Below are 25,341 nucleotides of genomic sequence, written 5' to 3'. Positions count from 1 at the left end.
TATAGACAGGGTTTACAGGAAAGCTGCTAAGATACTTAGCCATCCCAAGTATTTTTCAGTTTTTTTTTTTTTACATTCTATTACCAAAAAAAATTTTTAATTTTCATAACTTAATCTTTTCTGTGGACTTTTTCATAAATTCTAGATTAATCCAACAACTGGAATAACTATTTAGTGCTTACATTATTTTAAAAAAAATATTAAATACCACACAAATTTATCAATATAAAAATGTTTTTGTTTTCATAAAAAAGCAATATTTACAGTGTCAAAATGTAAATTAGCTGGTATAGGAATCCTCTGGGTTCACAAAAGGTATTGTGTTGATGTACGCATATATTTTCTTTAGGATTTCTCATTTATTTAATGTTGGTTGTTTTTGTATTAAATTCGTGTCAAATTTTATAACAAATGCCAAACTGTTTTGTTAGCAATATCTTCATTTTTAATTGGTCTTGCTTTTTTGCAATGTATTCAAAAAAAAAAAAATCTCATACTTAAAAAATTTCATGTAGAAATGCATGTGTCTTTACAGTGAATAGTGTGCCAAATTGTGTACAAATTGTATTTTGTTTTCTGTGGTGAATTGTGTGCCAAATTTTGTAAAAATGCATGCGTCTTTACAAGGGGGACTACTACACTATTTGTTTTTCTATTTTATCATTTACACAAATTCTGAATTTTTATCCCTGTTGGTTGGTTTAGTTTTTTTTCAATCCTTGTGATTCTTGCACATCTTTTAGTTTCCTCAGCACTTTATACTAGCTTTGAATCTTTGATAAGTTCTCTATTAACAATTAGAGGTTTTCTTTTATATTTCTGTTTACAAATTGTTTTACTCAAGTATTTTTTATTTAAATAAATGTTAGGTTCTGTTATGTTCTTTTTATAATGGAATAAGGTAAATTTATTGGAAAAGCAGGATAGTCTACACTACATGACAAGTGAATTAATGTTTCTATTTTTTTCACATTTTTAGCTTGTGTGTGAATACATTTTAAATGCTGTCAGTGACATATTTTAAGAAAAAAATTCACCAAAACAGTCTTCTGGCTTGCTTGTTTACTTCTTGTTGTTTAAACTGCTGTATAAATATCATGACGTCTTTTCTCCTGACATACATACATAATTCATATAACAATTTCTCCCCCATCAATCAGTCTTGCCAACCCACATCAAAATGTTCACATGTCCACATATTTTAAATAATATTTCCAGTGCCAATTTGTTTTTGTCCAATTGTGTTATAAAATCAATGTGATTATAGATTTTCATAATTTGTTCAGTTCATGCATAAAAAATGTTAATTTTCAAAGGTTAATTTATTCCTTTTTTTTGTATTATTTCTTTTTATAATTAAAAAAGAAAGACATTTTAACTTACTACGTTGTTTGAAGGCTTGTTGTGTGTTGATTTTTACCGATGCTGATAATTAAGAATTTTGTACATTGAGTTTATTTAACATGAGGGAAACTGAGGGTGTACATTGATGAAAAAAAAACAATCGAAACATAATTAATGTAAATAAAAAATTTATAATGAAACAATCACTTCTGTATTTTGCTGATTATTCTATAATTACTTATTAGATTTATTTATAAAATGTAAATAAATAAGATCTATATCTGTATTATGCATGTACTTTGCATATTATTTTTTGCCCAACACTAATTTAGTGTGACAACAATATGAGAAAAAAAAGTTAAAACTGGCATTTAAAAAAGTTGCAAAAACTTGCTTAAGTTAAGATACTTTTTAAAAAAAAAAGTTGCTAATCAATTTTTGTGCCCTTTGTTACCGATATACTTTTAACCATTGAAGCAAGTCTAAATAAGGCTAACTAAAAATATAAAACACTGTTCACATTAAAAACTTGGAACGAATCAGGCTTTAATACAAAACAAAAACAGGCATTCTTTGCTTAAGCTGTGTGTTTAATTAATTATCTGATCATTTAAAACACGACAGAATTTGTTTTTTAAATGCAGCACAAAACATGTCAATTAATTCACAGCCACAATACCCTATAATTTAACAAAATTTATGCTCCTAAAATCTAGTTTAAAAAAAGTTATACACATAAATTTTAGACTAGGATTTAAAGAAATAATTAAAACTCCCTTGGCATGAAAACAATAAATAAATGCATGTACATTAAGCAACCTAAGATAACTAACTGCTCCAACATTTGTTAACATTTAAAAGTAGTACAAAACTTTGAATAGCTAAAAGCATAAAACGATGAACTGCTTTTAAAATCTAGAGCAAAAATAATTTCTGAAGATAATCATAATATAAATACTTGCAACATAAAACTGCAAATTTTAAAATGCTTTTTCAAAACCAAATATTGTTTCAACAATGAGAAAAATACTGCATTTTTTAAAATGACCAATGTTTAAAGTGACTAAATTATAAGAAAATGATGGAAAAATTTGTAGTATATACTTGTATTAATTTCAAATGTTAAGAGATTCGTATTATGAAAACTTGAAGAAGTTTAATAAACACTGTATAGAAACATGACTAGAATAATGAAATTATTTAAATTATATCAAGAATAATAAGCCAAATAGGTATATATCATTTTATGAAATCATTATGATTGTGAATTTCTTTTAAATTTTTACAAGAGTTAATACAATGGAACAATATTTTTAAAAATTGTATCCTTTTTCTTAATTTAATTTAAAATCAACAAAATGGTTTTAAAAAATAAATCATTGTTTAAATTGTATTTTTTTACAAAATATTTCATAAATAAATTAAAATTAAATTGGTTAATTAAAAAACTACACTTTATAAATAAAAAACTGCAACACAATATACATGCACATTAAATTAATAAAAAATAAAATAAAACAAGGATGGGACAGGATAGGAAGATTAAAACAGATTGAGAAAACAGTTCAGGGGAGAAAATACCAATAGCTTGGCTAATTAACAATAGACAGATGCCCTTAACCAAACATTACACCATTACAAAGCACAATACTGAACTAGTTAATTCTTCAGACAAACTTAACTTCATATAAGCTGTTGACTTAGGCTTTAAAACTCTGGTTTTTCATTTGGTTATATTATTTAGTAGACATTTATATTATGTAAGGGAAATTTATTTCTTTAAAAAAAAATTTGATTCAATTTTTACTTTAACCCTATTAGTATTAGGCCCAATGCAAAAAAAATCTATTTATATCAATCACAATTTTACACATCACAAATAGCTGGGTGTGCAACTTTATGCAAATAACTAAAGCTTCAAAATAATAAATCACAAACTTAATAAAATGCACAACCACAAGTTGCTAGTGCAAGGTGTCACAGTTGACAAAAATGTTTATCATTAAAACAATGAGATAAACTGCTATGTAAACAGCATAAAGTTTGCAGATCTGGTGCACACAACAGTATTGCACACAAAAAATAAAGAATGTTTCCACAATAGATAGAGGAATGATGGGTAAGGAATGCATAAACATAATCTAAACATTAATATGACTAGTTATTTTTTTTTAAAATTAAAGCTTATGGATGAAGTCCATATATTCCCTAGCTTAAGTTTCACTGATTTTAATTCATTTCTTTTTTTGTCAACACTTACACAAATATTACTTTATCTAAGACCATTCTACTAGATCTAGATCTACTACTTTTAATTTCCTATAGTAATAATAACAAATGGAATGTGATACAATTTTTACACATTTTTTAAATGTATTAATCAACCAAAAAAGGTAACTAATCCCACATAATATAGATCTAAATTAAGAAAAAAATTATTTGACTTATTTTAACCTTTTCACCCATGGAAATGTGTACATTCCAATAATACCATGTAATAAAAAAATTTTTTGCTATAGTGAAATTAAGTTTAGTTTTTTTAAGTTTTTAAATTGTCCAATCAAATTATGCCTTTCATGATATTGAGAGATACAAAACAAGGAGTAAAATCTCCAGTCAACAAGTGGTGAGTAAATAAGGGAGGTAATCAGAATAAAAATTATTATGGCAGTCTTGAAATTTGTAAATAATATAAGTGTCACAGATGTGGTTATGGAATAATTATTAAAACCAACATTACCAAGTAAATAAAAATGTTGAAAAGACCAGCACCAAAAAAAATTTGAAGTAAAATGAAAGAAAACAAATTAAGTAGTCAGATTACATTAATATTGACATGTGAACGTTTTTAAAAAAACTTGCAGATGAACTTTTATCTTAATAAAGTCTCAAGAATCAGTGAAACATAATTTGTTTTTTCAAAACTATGAACACTTCTATAATTTGAAACATATTTAAATAAAATGCTCTTTTAACAAAAATGGAAACAGAAAGGTTTTGAACATTTCTTGAACATCAAAAAATATTTTTGCCTTAATGAAACCAAATGTTATACAGTATATAAAAATATTCTATGAATTTTTAACCCTATCAAAACTATTGATGAACTAATGATTAGGACATAATTCTGAAAGTAGCAGTTATGTATTTTCTTTTACTGTAATACTGATAAAATACTGGAATGAAAAATAAAATACTTACAAATAAGAAATCTTAAAAACTGTAAACAGTTAAATTAAAGCTTAAAAAATGTTTCTCCCTTTTAAATACAAGTTTTAGGATTAATTACACATGTCAGCAAAAGGTGATACTGTGTAAGCCATCTGAATATTGTGGTTTTGTAAATATTGGCAAAAAGACTTTCATTCTACAAAAAAAAAATGGAATTTCCAATAGTTACAAAAGATAGTATTTCTTTTGTTTATTGTAAGCAGTTTTTGAATTTAACTTTAAAGGAGAAAATATTTTTATAACAAAAATTATATAATCCAAATATACTTTTTCTTTAAGTAATATTTTGAATACAATTTTAGTTACACATTTTGATAAAAAAAAATAACATTGCAAATTAATAATATTTTAGCACTTTTAAAAATAATGGCACAACATTCTATACTCAAAGAAGGTTGTAAAATAACTTTGGTTAAAACTAGAAAATAAATCTATTATCACAATTATTGCACATCTTCACAGAAATTCACTACAAAAATTATGATTTTCTTTTCTAATACAGCAGGGAGTGAGAAAAAAAAAAAGTAAAATCATAAATGGGAGATAATAAGTAAATAAATGCTTAAATTTGTTACGGTTCTTTAAATGCCAGGTTTTACTATGTGTATAACTATTTTCACACCCTTTATCTTAAAAGAATTTGAGACAGAATGATTGGTTTTTAAGAAATTGGGCATTAGCTGTTAATTTCAAAATACCCGAGAGACTTAAAATTTTTAGACCACAGGATCAAAAGGCATCTTTGATGTTGCTGAATGTTCTGACAGCAAGGTCTACTGGCAAATTGAAATTAATGACCAACAAACGTTCCAACGATCGTAAAGCATCTTCAAAACCTGTCAATAGGAAACACATTGTAAACCATATTTAAACCTGTCAAAAGGAAACATATTGTAAATCATATTTAAACCTACTAAAGTAGTTTTACTGAGGTACAGACACATGTGCAAATATTTCAAGATGTTGGTAGGCCAGATAGCAGAAGGTATTATTTAGTTCATGTTAGCTTAGTGGGGGGGGGGGGGGGGGTCCGAAAAAAAACTGATTTTTGTGTCCAAAATCCCAAAAAAATTGTGGACGTCATAAATGGATGACCCCTAATCTCTTTGAAGGTATTTATTTAGCTCATGTTAGCTAAATATAAAGAAATATATCAATTTGTTGGAAGGTATTATTTAGTTCATGATAGCTTATAAAGAAATAAGTTACTCTTAAAATGTATTTTTTTATTTAGTCCATGTCAGTTTAATATAAAGAATAAAGTCAATCTATTGGAAGATATTTATTAGTTCATGTTATATTAAAAGAAATAAGTCAATCTATTGGAAGGTATTATTTAGCTCATGTTAGATTAAAAGAAATAAGTTAATCTATTGGAAGATATTATTTGGTTCATGATTCGTAAATATAAAGAAAAAACTGAACCTTTTGGAAGATATTTATTTCATATTAGCTAAATATAGAAAAGTAAGGTAACCTTATGGTTATTATTTAGTTCATGCTAGTTAAATAAATAAGTTAACCTATTAAGATCATGTCAAAAGTTTAGAATACTTTTATAAAAACACCTTTTCTTCCAACATTTATTCTTTTTCCTGAATCTACTTTGAGTTTTAAATCAAATAAAAAACTATCGTAGAATATTCAAAGAGCCTAGTATTAAGAAAAACAACTAGCTATCTGCTTACAAACTCAATGCAACAGACCTGTTCGAGCAACATAACTCCAGTCCTGGTAATACATGTCAATGAGGGTCTGTGTCCTGAAGAGTAGGCGCAGCCAAGTCACTAGTTTACGTTCACTACAAGTAAAGCATAGTAAGTTAGACACAGCATAGTAAGGCAAATTTATGAAATTTTTTCTTCTTGAATAAACAGCAGTATAACTATGTACATACTAAAAGTTCAATACAAGTAAAACATAGCAAGTTAGACACAGTATAGTAAGGCAAATTTATTAGATTTTTTTCTTGAATAAAATTGAAGTATAGCTTTGTAAGTACTAAAAATAAAAATACCAAAAACAAATCTTGTAAATTTTAAATAAGAAAGTTTTCTACTAAAACTAGACCAGTTATTTATTCTTTCTATAATAAGAAAACATGTTGAAAAGTAGTGATATAAACATTTTGATCATGCATGCCAGCCTTTTGGTTACAAAAAGTAAAGAAAAAAAAAGAACAGGGAATAGGAACATAAGAATGCCGTTTATAAACATAGTTCTTAACCCTTTAACCTCCAAATGTCACTCTATGCCCCACACAACATCCAAGTAATAATAATACAAGAAAAAGTCTAAATCTATTATATGATACAAGCTAATCTATAAATTGGATTATGAATAAGGTGTTGGATCAAGTTAAGATGTGATATGGTTAGGTTTAGTCTAGGCATAGGTAGAAAATGTAGGATATAAAGAAACAAAATAAAAATAATTTCACAATAGTAGTTTATTCTTATTATTCATTTAAGACATGGCAGGTCAAGGATGTCAACATTTCACTTACTTGAGAGCCATACTTATAAAAGCCTTGAGGTGGGCGTCCTCGCTGCGCTTGAGGGGTGTGTGAGAGTTGATGACTGTATCAATAGCCCCTAGAAAAGTCTGCTTGGCTGTGATGGGTTTACCCCCCACCATATCAAGGTGAAACGACTGGGACAATTTCCTGGCTGGAGACTCATTATATTCCCTGCCATTCTGTAACACATAATAAAAATATTACAATATATTCCCAGCCATTCTAAAACACAATAAAAATATTACAATATATTCCCTGCCATTCTAAAACACAATAAAAATATTACAATATATTCCCTGCCATTCTAAAACACAACAAAAATATTACGTTATATTCCTTGCCATACTAAAACACATAATTAAAATATTACGTTATATTCCCTACCATTATAAAACACACATTACAAAAATTATGATATTGAATATTTTTTGCAATGAAATCTTGAATATTGAAAAAGATTTTTGGTTATTCAAGCTTCATTCAATTTCAACATTTGCTATTTTGGCTTCATTTCTATACAGGAGAAAATGTCCCTACTCACATCTTTAACAGTAAAGTTTCCCTACCTTGATCTATAGCAGTGAAGTTTCCATATATTCATCTATAGAGCAGTAAAGTTTCCCTATCTTCATTTATATTGCAGTAAAGTTGCCCTGCTTTTACCTCTAATAGTAAGGTATCCCTACCTTCATGTGGAGCACAGTAAAATCTCCTTACCTTAATCTCTAAGAGTAAAGTTTCCCTACCTTCATCTCAAATAGTAAAGTTTCCCTACCTTCATCTCGTAATACTTGAGAAACAAATCCCAGGCATGCAACATCCGGGTCATCTGTGCTGACCGGCTGGGAAAGCAGCCAAACGGCACTAGGCTGGTGGACTGGCCCACTTCCATCAGGCCATGCTGCATCAGGTCGCGCAGGGCCATGGCCAGGTCCTTGCGAACACACTGGGTCAGTGCAGGACTGGACTGGTTGGTATTCTGGGAAGTCAAGGGAAACAACTGATTGTCCAGAAATTACTAATTCAATAGCATGTATTATGTATGGTTAGAAATTTGGGTTAGATAGGACTTGGGATAGGGTTAGTATTAACATTAGCAAGTCTTATGTGTACTTAGTTTACTAACAGTAGTCTAATACAGTTTTATTAAGAAGATTGTGCCATTATTTGACAGTGGTTTAACAAATACACTTAATTTCTATTTGATCACAAACTGACCTCATCTGAATCAGAAGAGTAGTCCTCACTGTCTGTGTCCTGTTTGGCTTCCTGTTTTTGTTTCTCTGCCAGATCAATACATTTTGTTATGGCCATTTCCAGTTTGGCTCGCAGGTCCCTTGTAACAGTAAATTTAAAAAATAAAATTAGAACTTTAAAACAACTACATAACAAAATAATAGCAAAAACAGTCACATGAAGACCACATAGGAAAAACCCTACTATGCATATCCATCACATCTTTGATATAAAAGCGCAAAACCATCTCGATCTCCAAAACATTTAGGATTTTAAAATCAACACACAATGGAAATAACAAGGAATCTCAAACACCAAAAATGTCATGTTTCTCAAAAGTCGAAAAGTGTGACAACCGTGGTTTATGCCCTGTGGTCTTAATATATTTTCTACAGTTTACAATTAGATTTATCCTGTATATATAATTAATTAAATTTTGCACCATGCAACAAAACTTTGTTGGAATTATGATTTATTATTTTTACAATACGACTGCGCAACTTTACAACTGCACAGCCTTGCAGCATAGAGGGGAACATTGACCTACCCCCAATGATTTCCTTTAGCAGTTTTTTTCAGCAGGTTTCTCTTAAAGTCCCTGCTGCCACAGCCCAGCTGACTTATGATGTAGATTTGTAAGACAGTCAGGGCCTTCTTCATGATAGTGTTGGCTGATTCATTTAAATGCTGGAAAGTTTACATTTTTCATCAATACAATTTTAAAAATCTCAAATTTTGGTAACCTAATTTTAGTTTTATTGATATCATTTAAATACTGGAAAGTTTCTATTTTTATCAATATGGTTTCAAGAATCTCAATTGGCATACACAATATTTAACTTAATTTTAGTTTTATTCATAACTTATAATCAGTTTTTTTATATTTTTTAAAAATAAATTAATTATAAGTTATGAATAAAACTAAAATTAAGTTAAAAATTTAAAAAAGTTTTAAATAAAAGATAATTGACTTATTTGGTAGCTAATTCTGACTTGAAAATAATGTTTTTCATTTTGTTAATTTAAAAACAAGTGTCAGGCCTAAGTGGGGAACTGTGCCTTTAAAACCATTATTTTAGTATTATAATTTTTTTCCTCATTTGTAAATGAACAAAAGGGAACTAACTACCTTTGAATGTTCATGATCTTCTTTTTTGTCCCTACCACTAAAGCTGAAATGATTTTTTTGTTTCGAGTGACTAGAAGAACCAATGCTCTTCTGATCACCATGGCGATGGTGTCCACTTGCTGGAGTCTAAAAATAGAGAGAAAAATGTTTTTTATTAAATTATAAGTAAGTGTTCAATGCTTTTAACTTATCATATTGAACTCTTGAATTAGATGGAATATTAAGTTGAGAATTACCTGCCCATCTTCATGAACAGGACATAAACATCTGTCTTTTCCTAAAGGACCTGGACTAGTTGCTTCCCCTATGAACACATTTTTAAAACAATCTAAATTAATATTGAATCTATTAAGAAATCGATTACAGAGCAAATAAGAAAACTTGGAAAAAAATATTTTGAAAATAAAATACATAATATATGTATTTATTGCTATTGTAAAACAATATTATATTGCCACACAATGAAGTCTTATTATACATTGTAGTTAAATAGAGTTCTAACTGATACTTTTTCAATTTTTAAACACTATTTCAATCTGAAATTTGCCAGTAAAACAATTTCGACACCTACCTTGTAAAAACTGTATAAACCTTTCTAGATCAACTATTTGGGTCTTCAACTGTTCCACAAGTTTCTCTTTAACTTTGGCGGGGTTCACTATTTGACCAACAGCATGGTCCACAACCTGACAAAGCTCTTCAGTGCTGAAAGGTAACATTTGTGTTAATTATATGGTAGTGACACAATTACATAGATGCAACTCTTCAGTGCTGAAAGTTAACATTTGTGTTAATAATATGGTAGTGACACAATTACATAGATGGAACTCTTCAGTGCTGAAATAAACACTAGTTTATAAAAAATTAACTACACTTAAGTTTATAAAACAGCATACAATAATACATTTATTTTAACAGCTGTAATGATTCACAAGAAGCTACAAATAATCAATCTTTGTATAAAAATGCTGAGATAACAAGAAAGGATCTACTTAATTATACCTCCCCAATGAGTCATGCATGCCAGTAAGGAAATAGTCACATTATAGTAATAGGGATAGACCTAAAGTTTGGCTTTATGATAGGGAGAGGTGGAAGGTAACTTTAAAAGGGTTTTGCTATTAGGGTTTGGGTTAAGGACAGTGCCAGGTCTGGGCTCAGCAGTAGAATCAGGTCCAATTTTAGGGTAATACAGACAAGAGTACATATAAACATAGTCTTAAGCTTTGAGAAACTGCATCAACAAGAAAGAAGATTTTTATAAATGAGACTGAAGTAATCTTATTTTTGAAAGTTGTAAATACCTCAGACTGTCTAAATTCTCTAAGTTGAGATCCAACTTGTGTTTCAGCTCCTCTAATACAACTTTCTGTTTCTCCATCACTTTACTTGTTGGCAAGCTGTCGGCATCTCCAGTCTTTGTAGACAAAATATGAAATGAAGATAATATGAGAATTGGACCAACCACTTGTTTGTAAAATAAACCACTTCATATTACCAGAACAACCAATCATCTTTTACTACAAGAAATGATCAACCACATATCCCTAGAATGACCCACCACACAATCACCTCGAAGAACCCACAACACCCCACCTAGAGAAAACCCAACAGACACCCTGTAGAAGAACCCACCAGCTAGCCCAACCCACCAGACACCACCTAGAAGAACCCACCAGACACCAGTTAGCACAACCCACCATCCAGCCCAACCCACCTCGTAAGCATAAGTCTCCAGGTCCTCCAGCTGTGACTTGAGCTGTTGTATCAGCTGTCTTTGTTTCTCTCTTTGTTCACCAATCTTCATCTCATGTTCCCTCTCACTCTAAACACAATTTTAAACACAAACATTAAAAAAACAAACATGGACAACTAATGTTTGTTACAAAAAAAAAAATTAAATAGTAATAAGTATTTTATTAGTAATCTGTAATATAATTATTATGGGCTGGCGTGGTCAAATGGTAGAGAGCACAACTGCTAGCCAAAAAGCTTCAAGTATGAATCCTGTGCTCACAAAGACATTGAGTCCACCCAGGTTTGATAAATAGCTGACTGCCAGACTGGCATAAGAGAAAATGAAGGCGGCTGGGCATAGAAGTGACCACAATATCCTTACAAAAGTCAAGGTCACAGAAGCAAGAAGCACATGAACTCTTCTTTTGTTATATAGACCGCCAGGTCAGAAAGTAACAATTTAGGGTGAAGTTAATTATTGTTGTTGGTACTACTACTCTATCACCATTGTAGAATTAACTGTCATGAGATTCTAATTTCATGGGAGAATCTCTGCAGATACTCAAAGAAACACATTCAACAATTGTGTAATGACTGTATCCCAACTATGTAAAATTGGGAAGTTACAGCTAGAAGCGATAGTAACAAATATTTGCAGATGACCACAAGAAACTTTAAAACAAGATGCAATATGAAAACCTACCACTTCCTCTAGAATCTGTGCATCTTGAACCTTGCAGCCTCTAACATCAGGGATTCCTTTAAAAGCGAACTCTTCTAGTTCTTTTAGGAGAGTCTGTTTTTTTTTCATTATGAAATTTAAAGCAATAATTTATTAATTATTAATCAATAATTTAATAAATTACTGAACATAATTTTTTAATTTTTTAGAAAAAATAACTGTAGGACAAATTTGGTTGTACTGAGCTTAGGGTTAGGGTTAACAATAGGGTAGTGATAATAGCAATGCAATGGAATCAAACACATACTACTGATAGTTTAACAAATTAAAAAAAATTGTATTCAATAAACTTGTAAAACAATACACTAAGGATGAATGAAATAGGAACATCTTTATGCTGTGGGTATTCAATTAATTCATAAAAACAATAAACACTAAAGATAAAATGAAATAGGAACCTCTTTGTCCTCTGCTTCAGCACTGACAATTTGCTTGAGACGAAACTGCACTTGAGCAAAATGTGTTGTAAGGGCCAGCAGAGATGAGTTCAGCTGTTCTTGCTCTTCTTCTAGACGTCTAAGCTCTTCGCAGTCACTTGCTCGCCTAGAATGGATTTTTAATCAACACTTAGGGTGTACGAACATTAAACATAATTATGTTCACTAATTAAATTATTTTTCCTGATTGTGTCCCTAATTGTTAAAAAGAAGTATAGCAAAAATAGTATACATAACTTAGCAGCTATTACTACTTAGATTAAACAAGTTAAACAACAAGATATAAATTTATCTATATTTCTAATTTTGTTCATTTGTTTAAAAATAAATCAGGAACTTGTTCATTTTTAATAATAGTAATATTGGAGACTTCCTACAACACAATTAAGCATTACATGATAACATGCTATGCGTCATATGGCATTTTGACTCCAACTTCAGCCTGCTTTTCTTTTTGGATTTGCTTCCAAAGCCTTTGTACACCAAAGAACAAACTACAAGGCAGCGGTTCTTTGATTTTGGAGTTTTCTTCCCTAGATGGGTTGCTGTCCCCAGCTAAGGAACTCTGCCTGGGATTTAAACGTGGGACCTTCCACGCCATCCCACGGAGGGACTAACATATTATTTTTACCTGGGTTCATAGGGAGAAGGTGAGGGGCTGACAGCAGCTCCAAGGGGAGCCCATCTCTCTGTTGGCCTGTCGTTGCCGCTCTCGTCAAAGCTATCATAGTCTAGGTCAGCGTCCAGATCAACAGAATCAGACAGGTTAATTTTTTCTTTCCCTGATCTGGCACTGACGGGTTCCTCAGTGGCCATTTCTTGATCAAAGTTGTCAACTACTGTAACATAACATGAGGAAAAATTATTTGTAACTTTATTTTATAATGGTTAACATGTGGTTTGATCTATCTTTGTGTATATAACAATCAAATATAAAAGAAGGACCTCACACAGGATACATTCTGCAGATGATTTCCTGCTAATTCATTACATTTTTGGTGTGGTTCGTAGTAAAAATATTTTATTGTTCTTTTGAAATTAGTGTGAGCATACAGTAAACCTTTTCTAATGTGTGAAATATTTATGTGGCTTTTAAACAAATATAAATAAATCTCATGGCCTTTACCAAATGTAAAGGGGCTTCCCCTTTAGAGAAAGGGCAAAACAGTTTTAATGTTCTAGTATTCTGATAGATCAATGGATTCAATTTACACTATATCAAATGGAAAACACAAAGCGTTTTATAGAGGAATTATTAGATACCAGTTAAACATAAAAAACAACTAATAACATATTAGGGTTTTGTTATATTTTCATGTAACAGTAGCAGCCTTGTTGTCAATTGTGAATTCTGTTAATAAATATGCAGATAATAGGGAAACTCTTTTTTTAAAAAAAATAATTTATTACTAAAGCATTGTTTGTTTCTGGCAGATTTATGACAGAAAAAAATGTTGAAAACATTGTGTATTTGGTAATAAAACATTAACAGGGAGGGGTAAGCAATGGGGCAGAGAAATTTAAAAACTATGAACAAGAAATTAAATCTAAGGGATAAATATAAATCACTACTAGACAGAAATATAAAATGGTTTTCAGTTGAGTACTTAAAGAATCTGTGCATAATAATACTAATTATAGCCACATGATCTTCACGCCCAAGAAATTGAATGCATTTTGTGGTAGTGTTATATAATGCACATCCAAATCTTGAATGATTATATCAATCAATGGGGAGAAAATGGAGAGTGAATACAATTTAAAACAAAAAGTAAAATGATGTATTTACTGAGTTATAAATATTCTTTTTTAGCTGTAGAGAACGACGGTCAATTATTTAAAACATTATAGAGTTACCCACCTTAACCTTACATTACACAAATTATCCTTGCAGAAATTTCATCAGTTTAACTTGCTCACCTTAAGGAAAAACTTAATTTGAAGCTTACATACTCTGAACTACTTTTATTTACAACCTCTATATTAATTCAATCACAAAATGAAATGACATTACTGTAGAGAACTATTACAAAGCTAAAATAACTGAACAGTATTATTTAAGACAAAAAAAAAATCAAAACAATGATTGATAGCTGTAGCAGCTGTTACTTCCTGAGACAATAGATCAGTGCAGTGTGTTATAGGGTGGCCTATGTGAAACACAAGGGGCCAACTGTGATATATGTAACTCACTGAATTGTTACTGCATAGTATGGAAGATTTTTCTGGCCTCTGAATAGCAGAGAGATAAAAAACTTCAATAGTGTTTTAAAATTAGTTTGTAGTTATGGTACTACAGGGAGGCCTCTATGGGCAATCCTCATAATGCTGCATGTCATTATTTAACTAAGCTCTTATATCATTACTAGGTTATAAAGATATGATAATTAATTAGTTTTAATTTAGAATTTTTAAGTGATATAAACGATTTACACAATTTATGCCAAAATACCATACTCTTCTACATCCAGCCTTCCCCTAAATCACTTTGAAAATCAATACATTCTGCACATTAAATAATTATAATAGTGAAGCACTTTTTGAACGAAAAAAAAACTGTATAATGATGCACTAGTGCAGAAATCTATTTGTTTTTGTAAGTGATCTGTAGGCCTATTCTTTATTATTTTATTTCTGTTTACTGAGTGAAATAAAAAAAATAAAAACTGTTTCCCTTCTGTTAGCCTATGCTAAATTTAATTATATTAAGTTTAAATTAATTATAGGCCTAGATATTTCTGTAATATACCTATAGTGTAGATCTATGTGCTAATTATTGCTGCTACTAAACATTGTTCTAGTTCTTCTTACTACTTTTTTTTGGTAATCTATAATTTTAGGTACGTAAAATCGCCCCTGGCTAATAATGTCCGAAAAAGTTACCTTAGTGTCAAGGCTTTAATAGAAGTATATTGTGATATATTTGTGTCAAATATTATAGATAAATGAATAATAAACCTAAATCAATGGCTAAATATATCAATATAGGCAAGAAATTAACTTTAAACAGCAGTGTTAGCGAGCAGGATTTGCTATATAAAAAGCGGCCATCTGTAAGTTAGAGTGGCTTCCCCTGAATCTTGCGCCATAAGTTTACAATAAAAAAAATAAACAAGATGGCTGCTTTAGTAAATGAGCATGGTTGCATCTGTTGGAAACATAACTAGTCTTCATTTATTACTGAAAATTTTTAATTCAATTGTTTAAAAACAGGTACATAAATGAAACAAGGAAACATTTTTGTATTTTTCAAAACATAAATCCTCCTCAAAATGTGAAATAATTATTAAACTTTAAGGAGTCACCTGTTTTTCACATTACAAGTCGCGGAAACCGAAACGATAGATTACCGATCAACCAGATAATTTCCTATGCCTTATTTTTTGCCATCATTTTGACATTTGTTATCAACAAAAACTTCACTTCGGTTAGAAAGTTAGAGATTAGTATCATTAGTTGATTGAATGGTTGGTGGTGTTACTGACTACACAGTTTTGAGTTTAGTGACTTGAGTTACAGTGAGTAACACTCATCACACTGACTACACTACTCACTACTCACTACAGACTAGTCTAGATCTAGAATCTAGATACAAAATAATTTACTAAGCCCACCTGTCTAAATGTATTCCTAAAAAATATGAATTATATTCATTTTCAAACACTATTTTCCATATTTCTAAAGTGTTGCTGCATTCAAACAAATGCTGGTCTAAGCCTAGAAATCTACAAGGCCAGTTTTTCGATATTTTTATATAAATTATACACAACAGCCGGTCGCGCTAATTGTCAAAACAAAACTTGTAAACCTTCAGCTCCTTCAACTCAAGCGACGTTATCTGTAACGGCATACGACTAATAGTATTATAGTTATTATACTGATAGATCTACATAGTAGGCAGAGTTTCTCAGCCCCCCCCCCCGAAAAAATTCTACCGCCCTTCCCCCGAACGAAATGAAATTTATACAATTTATATAGAAAATATATACTTTTAACAGTGTCCGCCCCCCCCCCGAAGAAAGTCTACTGCACCCCCACCCCCCGAAAATTTCAAGTGCCCCCCCCCCCCCCCGGAGAAAAAAGTCTGGAAGAAACACTGATAGAAGGTATACTTATATGCAATGTATTTATATTAAAATGAATTTGCTAATGTATTTTAGTGAAATTTGTGTTATTATGACTTTCAGTACCAATAGGTAGGTCTACATCATAGCCATAAAATTAAAAGATTATGTTAAATTGAAAATCTTTAAGTAGTTTAAGCCCCCTAGTGAGGCTCTGTATCTGTTAATAGCCCATAGGTCTAAAAAAATATAGGCTTAGGGAGCTGTGAATACCGTTAGGAGGAGGGTTAAGAAACACGTCATGTATTCATTCATTCATCGTTGTATAGGCCTTTTTTTTAAAAAACTAAAAGTTATGTAAAATTAGAATAATTCTGACTATAATCATTGTTACTCTAGCTATATTATCTGTGAGAGAATATATATATATATATATATATATATATATATATATATATATATATATATATATATATATATAAAGAGAGAGAGAGAGAGAGAAAGAAAGGTAGGGTTGTAGAGCTCTGTAACGTTTTAATAATTAAAAGGGGCTAGAATTTTGTTACGATATGTAACAATAGGAAGTGTGGGTCATACTCTGCTTAAAGAGGCGTAGCGACCCTTCCCGGCGCCCGGGGACAAACTTTCGATTTGCTCCCCCCTCGAATTTTCTATGTGCACCCCCCCCTCGAACTTTTCATTTGCACCCCCCCTCAAACTTTCAATTTGTTTTTCCAACCCATTTTGGCGCCCCCCCCCCCCTAAGGCGGGGACATATGCCCCCGCCCCCCCCCCCTCGCTACGCCTCTGTATGCTTATATAATATTACATGACGCCAGTGTTTCTTCCAGACTTTTTTCTCCGGGGGGCACTTGAAATTTTCGGGGGGGGGGGGGGGGGGGGGCGGTAGACTTTCTTCGGGGGGGGGGGGCGGACACTGTTAAAAGTATATATTTTCTATATAAATTATATAAATTTCATTTCGTTCGGGGGGGGGGGGGCGGTAGGGCGTCGCCCCCCCCCCCCCCGAAGAGATGCCTGGAAGAAACTCTGCATGACGCCATTAGCCTAACGATGTGACCTCATTGAAAAATACATTTTGGAAAAACAATGAAATAGATCTAATTGCAATTATTTTTTTTGCTATCTTAAATATGATCAGATTATTAATAGCTTGTTGCCTAATTAATTATCAAGCGTTTTTTTTTAATCTAATACGTTCAATACATTCTGCCCGACTTGAAAATGATATGTGTGTTCTTTTCTAAATTTTATCTTTAGGTTTTAGGGAGACCGCTTTGTGCTGTAGAGTGTGTTGTGCCAAGATTCGGCGTTGTTTTTGTTGATTTTACTGCAATCAATGTCTACATACTTTCTTTAATTATTTACACATTACAAATTAACAATGCCTAAGTAAGTCTGCATATCTTATATGTGATACTTTATTATAATACTGAACTTTAGGCCTTAGAGTTTTTTTTTTAAAGTTAAGAAATCAGATCAGACCCCAGCAGTTGAATGCCCGTGGTTGGTGGGTCACTGGTTACTGACTTGAATACTGGTGGTTAGTCAAAGTCTTTGATAAAATTTTAATTTAAAAAAAAAAATTGAAAACGTAGGCCCTGATGGCACCATCTGATAGACCTCATTTATCAAAACAAAAATACTTTCATTTTGATTTTAGCTTAAACTTATGATTATGAATTTTTAAGGGTGTGGGGAAATTGTGAGACGCGAAAAGCGAAATGGCGAGGCGGGAAAATGCGAGAAGGTAATGCGAGACATACCTGCGGAATTAAGGGTAAACAGCGAGACACTTTTTGCGAAAAAAAATTTTCCTTTTTTTTTCCATCTTTATTTATTTAAATTATTTATTTTTTGTTTTAAAATAAACAAGCATTTAGCCATACCCTTTAACACGAGTGTTGTATGTTGTTATTTTTTATCTAGATACTAAGAAGATAGATAGATCTAGATATAGATCTATCTATTTAAAAATCCTAACATCGTTGCTGTGCTACTGTCATCGCCCGCTCTTGTTAGCGAGAGGAAAATCCCGTCTCAGTCGGCATTAATTTAAAAATCTAGCCCGCTCATGTTTATACAAACGTGAGCTGTGTCATTGTGAATTGGTATAGTCTTGTCAGCAGGAGAGATATTTTGCAACATCTATTTATGGATTTTTGTACTTGCAAAAAGTGTAAAAGTATAAACAATTCTAAAAAGTGCAATTTATTTTTTTATTAAGTAATTTTAATTACAAACAAAATTTACAAACAAAATCTTCTGTAACAGTCCTCAAACACACCTCGTGACACCATCTTTCACACATAGTACACCCAACCCAGTTCATTAGACTCCCATTTATACATTTTTCTTTTGCTACTTCTTCCAATCCATATTCACAACATTTCACATTCTCATCACAGTTGACCTCCTCGTTCATCCCACAAACAACACTGGCACCCATGTTCTCATCATCATCATCCGCACGCTCAACATCTGTTTTCCGTTTTTTATAATTTCCCAAAATCTTGTCTAATTTCGGTAAAAATTGAGTATTTTAATCAATTCCTATTACAATGTATTAAAACAGTTTTCTAAAACGCGAAAAAACGTCTAAAATTATTTTTCTAACATTGCTTTTTTATAGTGTGACTTCACATCTAACCCCCCCCCCCTCCTCCCCCTCATCACACATCGTCATAAAATTACAGACCCCCCCCCCTACGAGTGTGACGTCATTTATGGAAGACCCCAAATAACACCACCACCAAAACCAAAAAATTCAGATAAGTTCAACTTGGTTTTAAAAATATTTGAAGTAGTCGCATAGCTTACGATATAGCACGACCAACTGATAATATCGGTGACGTCACTTTATTTTGTTGTATCCAAATGATGTAGGCATTTCCTTGTGCTTAGATTTATATGGTAAAAAAAGCTAGAAAAAAATCGTAGGCGGCGGCTATAATACAAAATTTCTATGCAACAATAGAAAATATGTTTGCGGCGGCAGCGGATCCGGGCACAGCGATCTTCAAAGACGGTAAACCAGGCGGCCTCGGCGTTCCACACAAAAGACAGAAGTTGATCTATCGTCTGTGGTATTTCCGTCGGTTTCGAACAAGGTGGTATTCTAAGTCGACACAAAAGATGGGGGGAGTTGACAAATCATCAGTATGTCTAGCGACGGAAAAATCGGAAGTTTTAACAATGTAAACGAAACGTCTTTGAAGTCTTGACCAAATACCACTGAAAATCGGGTGCGGTAAATTTTTTGCAGAAATCTTCGCATTTCAACACCACCCAGCGTAAGTATCGGCTTGTGGTAAAATGCGAGACAAAAAAGTCACGTGACCGACCGTTTTCGCACCCTTCTCGCATTTTCCCGCCTCGCCATTTCGCTTTTCGCGTCTCGCAATTTCCCCACACCCAATTTTTAACGTATTTTATTTTTAGGGTTTTGAAAGATTAGGCCCTATTAAAAATTAAAAACTATGTTATCAAAGAGGGTCACCCCCCCCCCCCCCCCCCCCAAAACTTTCAAATAAGCATTGTTTATAGGCAACACACAATTTGTTGCCAAAATTTTATTATATTTAATAATAGGCCTATCTTACTGAAAATTGCCCTAAATGTGATTTTAAAAAAAATATTTGTTTTCATAAAATGTACAAACATCTTCACTCACTAGATTGCTGCATTATGTTTTCTTGCCTGCGGGCGGAATATTCAACCATGGTTTGGTAGAATCTCTGTGAGTTCAAAACTTCAGCAGGCCTAATTATATCATATGTCATAGGAATGAACATGAGATTGTTGGGGATGTTACTCCCTCACCCCCCCCCCCCCCCCCCCCCCACATCACACCCCCCCCCCCCCCCCCAAATCTTATATTTAAAACAGTTCTAATTCTGGTCATTTTTGTTTTTTGTAAGTTCACATAGGCTTATAGACTTAGAACAACTACCACTCATGCCAGATAAAAACACTAACCTTACTAAAGAACAGTTTGAACTAGCTATTAAGCTACATCTTTCATCTGTCTGTCCTACTACTGCTGTACTGTCTTTTTACCATATCTAGATTCTATTCTTTTTTTTAACAAGCGCCTCCCTTTGATCAGCATTGAATTGCTAAGACGAAACAAATTCGGTTGCATTCAATCTAGAGAACTGATTTAGCATAGTAGAGCATTCTGTGCAAATTAAATGCGTCCTACTTTTTATAATATATTTTTTTACTGATTTGAATAAATCTAGCTTTTAAAAAGTAAAAAAAAAGTTCACCTGTTTCTGGGTCCTCTGTCCATAGGCTGGATAGTGTGGTCAGCACTATGCCCTCAGTCTTTCCCCAACATCAGTAAGGTGAACTCTGGGACATCCAACTTACGGACTCGAGCAAGGGCCCAATTTCGAGTATCTAGGTTCTAGAGGAATATCATTGTTCACAACCTTTTTTTCCTCTGCCCCACCTAAATCAAGCCATTCTAAAATTCTAATGTCCCCTCTCCAAATTTCAAATATTAAAAATTTTAGGGAAGTTTGCAAAGTGTCAGTGCAAGATAGAATGTCCTCCAACTAGGCTGGGTTTCAAGCAATAATGCTGCATCTGTATATTGACAGTGTGAGGTCACACATGAATATTGTATCAATATAAAATAATTTTTTTGCTTCAGTAGGTTCTAATTCCTGTTGTATTCTAGTAGTAATGAGGAACAAATACCTGTGGTTGTGCTTTAATGATGCTGATTTTACATTGTCACTTGGAATTATCCTACAAATGAACTAAAATTTTCTATATAGCTTTAATTTGTTTTTGATACTTTAACGATGTTTAGCAAAATCTGAGATGGCATTGAATTATTACACTCCAGGTGATGTAAGGAGAGAAACCTAGCCACATACAACTTTAAAAATTATAAGGGGCACATTAGCTTAGGCCTACCTTTTAAATAGGGTATAATTATCTTTGTTCCATAACAATAAAACCAACTCAGCTCGTCCAGCCATGAAAAAGGAAAACATCTTTATATCAATCTAGTTTGTTTTTGGCTTATTGTTATCCTATTCAGAACTAAAACATGTTATCCTATTCATGCCATATATGTTGCCCTAAAAGAAGCAAATATTTAAGAGCACACTCTAAAAGAGCAAATATAAACACAAAACTTAAGTCAATTATTTTTTCACATACTTAATCACAGACTTGATAGTACAAAATCGAGGAGTCTTCTTATGTTTTGTTTTTAAAAGCTACACAGTTGTTACACAAACCACTTTCACATTAATGGTATTGATGTAATATAATTATCTACTGCATTCTTGTTTCAGATATTATTGTGATTACTGCGACACCTATTTGACACATGACTCTGTAAGTAACTAAAACTTAAGTTTTCTCCATACTACTTTTTGTATTTCATGTGGTAGAATGTAATGGAACGCCTGCATGTGTTGAATATTGAGAGGAAATTACAGCAAGCCTTTAGTCCAGTTGTATGCAAAAAAAGTATCTATTGTGTATTTCTGAATAAGTTCTTGTTTGAGAATTTTCTATCAGCGATACTGAGACAAAGTATCTTTTTGTCTAACTTTCATTGGCTCCTAGTTTTAAAAAAAAAACTTGTCTGTCAAAGTTATTGATTCTTTGTTTATGCCTAGTCCTAATTTATTACCTGGACTCTTTCAAAATTTTATATGGTGAAATACCATTAAGTTTAGCAATTAATTTTAATATTTCACCTGCCTGCTTTTGAAAAATAAAAGAAAAAATTTTAAGAGTGTTTTCTGTAACAAAAAATTGCCAGCTGAGCCTGATGCACTCAAATATTTTCCCTTAAGTACCCTAACTTATATACACACACAAATAAATAAGGCTTACAAAAATTAAAGAAGTTTTTTTAAGGAGCCTTACCCCTTATGTATGTACTTTTTATATAATAAGTAAATATTTTCTCTAGCCCTCAGTCAGAAAGACCCATTGTAATGGTCGTAAACACAAGGAGAATGTGAGACTTTACTATCAGAAATGGTTGGAAGAACAAGTCCAGAAACTGGTCGATGATACTAGTAAGTTTTGATTTCACTTGCAAGTTAATTCTTTAAAACAAGATAAATTATTCACTTTTATTTTGTTGCTAAATACTTTTGTGAAAACATTCTTAAATGTTTTTTTTTTAAACTGTCAACAGCTGCTGCGTACCAAGCTGGAAAAATCAGTGCCAATCCCTTTACAGGGCCGGGTATGCAGGGACCTGGAGGTGTTATGATTCCACCACCTGGAGGGCGTAAGTGTTTACAGATATTGTTACTTGTGTTTTAATTCTTGTTACATGCAATAGTCTATATATATAATTCTCTTCTGGGAGCCGCTAGAAAACAAGCTGCAAACGCTCTCCCTACCTCCCCACCCCTAAATGGTTTTAGTGAGCTATGTTCACTCTAAATGTTTACAAGCAGAGCCAACAATTTTAAACGTAGGGGGGGGGAGGAAGGGGGGGGGGGGGTCCTTAACGAGCTACTTATAGTGTTTTAAAGAAATATTTTCAGTGGCAGCGTTGGTACTGTCGAATTCACAAATTATGAATTACTGAAAAGTAGAAAAAACAAAAACTAAATAGCGGCGTATGTTATGCCGCGGGCCGGCTCGTTTGTTATATTTTCTTTCTTACTGCATTTCACATAGTCCATTCTGCACTGGTCTATTGTCTCAGCTGCCACAACTAGCTATCAATAGCCTGTCGCTTGACCTATTTTTTTTACCATCATCATGGTAATGAGGCTGTCGAAAACAACCATACTGTGATTCCATTTTTTAAAGTTTCACGGTTATTGCTGAAATATATACTTATAATCATTATTTTTTTGTATTATTCAACGATACCGATCTAGTTTTAACAATGAACAATAGGTGTTTACTGCAAACTTGCCAGTTGTAAATTTTTTGTGTGTAATCGCTGAGAATATTATCAAGCAGAAAATAAAAGTAAACAAAATGTGAATTGCTTTGTTTGATATTATATGGTAAAGATACTCAAAAATACTCTAAACTATAGAAAATTATATATTGCATCCTACTAAATTAATTTCATTATTTTAAAAAAAGTCATGCAGGGTAAAAAAAAAACCTTCATAAATTAACTTGATCGAGGCAACAGCTAACTAAGCCTGTCCATTTTGCCCACCTTGTATTTGAATGGGAAAAAATCTAGCAGACAACACATTTCTGCTGCTTTGGCAATGAATGATCATTCACACCACAAGAACACTCCTTAAAAACTAACCCACTGTATTAGTCATATCATCATGGCCATTTAAAAACAAACATGTTTTTTTTTTCACAAATATTTTTTTAGGCTAATGATTAAATTTGATAATCAAAATCGGTATCAAATTAAAGGTAAATAAATGTAGTTTTTAGGCTACACCCTATTATCAATCAATGTTTAGATTTTTTTGTTCCTAAATACTGTTCAGTTATGTCAGATTTGTTATGTAATATAATAGTTCTCTATGGTAAAGTGATTTAATTTTGTTTGAATTAACATAGAGGTTGTAAATAGGCATTAGCCTCGCTATACTACTTTTCAATTAAGCTCAGATTTTAATTGCTTTTTTTTCTGCCAGCAAATATGCCTAAACCAATGATGGGAGGACCTGGTATGCCAGGGCAAATGGGTCCTATGAGAGGACCAATGGGGCCAGGTGGTCCTATGATGCCAATGATGGGCCCAGGACCAATGGGTCCTATGATGCCAGGTAATTTTTATAACACATTTCATATTAATAATTTAGCTTTTACTTTAAAATTTTTTTATTCCATTGTAAGTTTATTGAAAGTAAAGTGAGCGTTATATATGAGTCAATCTTTTCTCTGTAAAGAATACAATAATCTAAATTAACTCTTTGACCACTAATTTGGGTTATTTTTTCTTCTTCAAGGCATGAGGCCAATGGGACCGCCTATGGGAGGACCTCCAATGGGAATGATGCCAATGGGTCCAATGCGACCAATGATAAGAAAATAATCTCTGGCACCTCTCATTTGTACATAGTCATATTACTTTTGTTTTTAAGTCATACTTGTGAATGAATGTTGTATGGGTGTATCAACCTTTGTTGAATAAAATTTGTTTTTGTACTGAAAAATTGTTTTCTCTCTAGTGGTGGTATTATTTTTGCAGGATATAAACAGTAACTACAGAACTCTGCTTTGTTCAGGTCTTCTCCTTTATTCTAAATTGTAAGATACTAGAGGGCATTTCCTCCAAGTATTATTTAGTGATTAGTGTCAATGTGCTAGGTATATGACTTGACTTTTCTTCCATATACTCTATCCACCTAAGGACAAACTACAAGGCAGTAGTTTTCATTTTATTTCCTCTAACAGATACCTTGCTGTCCCCAGCTATTCTCATCTCATTGGTAGAATAAGATAATTGCCATCTGTTATTACAATTGGCTATATAAGTACTAGCTGCATCCCGTGCTCCGCCACGGTAAATCTTTTTAAAATGTACCAACTTGGGAACAGAACAAAACTAAACACAACACAAACGAACGCAAAAAAAAAAAAAAAAAAAAAAAACGAACAAACAAACACAACACTCATAACATAGACACAATTTAAATGCATTCATACAGGCATATTGCTCACAGTCTAGCCCGTAGCGCCAAATCGCGCCCTTTCCGGTGATTTGCACCCCCCCTCAAACTTTCGATTTGCACTCCTTCCCCCCCTCCCTAAAACTTTCGATTTCCACCCCCACCCCCCCCCTCGCACATTTTTTCCAACCCACTTTGGCGCCCCCTAAGGTCGGCACCCGGGGACATATGCCCTCCCCTCGCTACGCCTCTCCTATAAAACCCCTAACTTGTCCTCAAACCGAAAGATAGAAT

At 32.4% G+C, this 25,341-nt stretch overlaps 2 protein-coding genes across 3 annotated transcripts; one reads left to right on the top strand and one right to left on the bottom strand.

Moving 5' to 3' along the window:
• Window positions 1–913: 913 nt before the first annotated feature.
• LOC131929801 (RUN domain-containing protein 1) lies at window positions 914–16,124 on the bottom strand. 2 transcript variants are annotated; one of them, XM_059286188.1, is made up of 15 exons: window positions 15,989–16,124; window positions 13,006–13,210; window positions 12,336–12,480; window positions 11,899–11,991; window positions 11,176–11,283; window positions 10,763–10,875; window positions 10,030–10,163; window positions 9,695–9,762; window positions 9,459–9,584; window positions 8,877–9,016; window positions 8,312–8,429; window positions 7,869–8,072; window positions 7,082–7,272; window positions 6,282–6,376; window positions 914–5,411 (listed from the first exon to the last, which is right to left on the bottom strand). In XM_059286188.1, exons 2-15 carry the CDS (start codon window positions 13,188–13,190, stop codon window positions 5,305–5,307), a joined length of 1,827 nt encoding a protein of 608 aa, XP_059142171.1. In that variant the 5' UTR covers window positions 13,191–13,210; window positions 15,989–16,124; the 3' UTR covers window positions 914–5,304. The 2 variants fall into 2 exon arrangements, with proteins under 2 accessions (XP_059142171.1, XP_059142170.1); XM_059286187.1 differs by having other exon boundaries at window positions 915–5,411; window positions 13,006–13,213.
• Window positions 16,125–17,717: 1,593 nt separating this feature from the next.
• LOC131929799 (U1 small nuclear ribonucleoprotein C-like) lies at window positions 17,718–24,591 on the top strand. The gene is made up of 6 exons (XM_059286185.1): window positions 17,718–17,851; window positions 21,775–21,817; window positions 22,404–22,512; window positions 22,635–22,730; window positions 24,070–24,201; window positions 24,385–24,591. The coding sequence occupies exons 1-6, from the start codon at window positions 17,844–17,846 to the stop codon at window positions 24,468–24,470; spliced, it is 474 nt and encodes a 157-aa protein (XP_059142168.1). The 5' UTR covers window positions 17,718–17,843; the 3' UTR covers window positions 24,471–24,591.
• The last annotated feature ends 750 nt before the right edge of the window (window positions 24,592–25,341 follow it).

This window comes from Physella acuta, unplaced genomic scaffold (assembly GCF_028476545.2).
Source record: "Physella acuta isolate Inbredline_101_S28 unplaced genomic scaffold, ASM2847654v3 ptg001678l, whole genome shotgun sequence".
In the NCBI taxonomy this organism is placed as follows: Eukaryota; Metazoa; Mollusca; class Gastropoda; family Physidae; genus Physella; species Physella acuta.
This window is presented reverse-complemented; position numbering and strand designations above follow the sequence as displayed.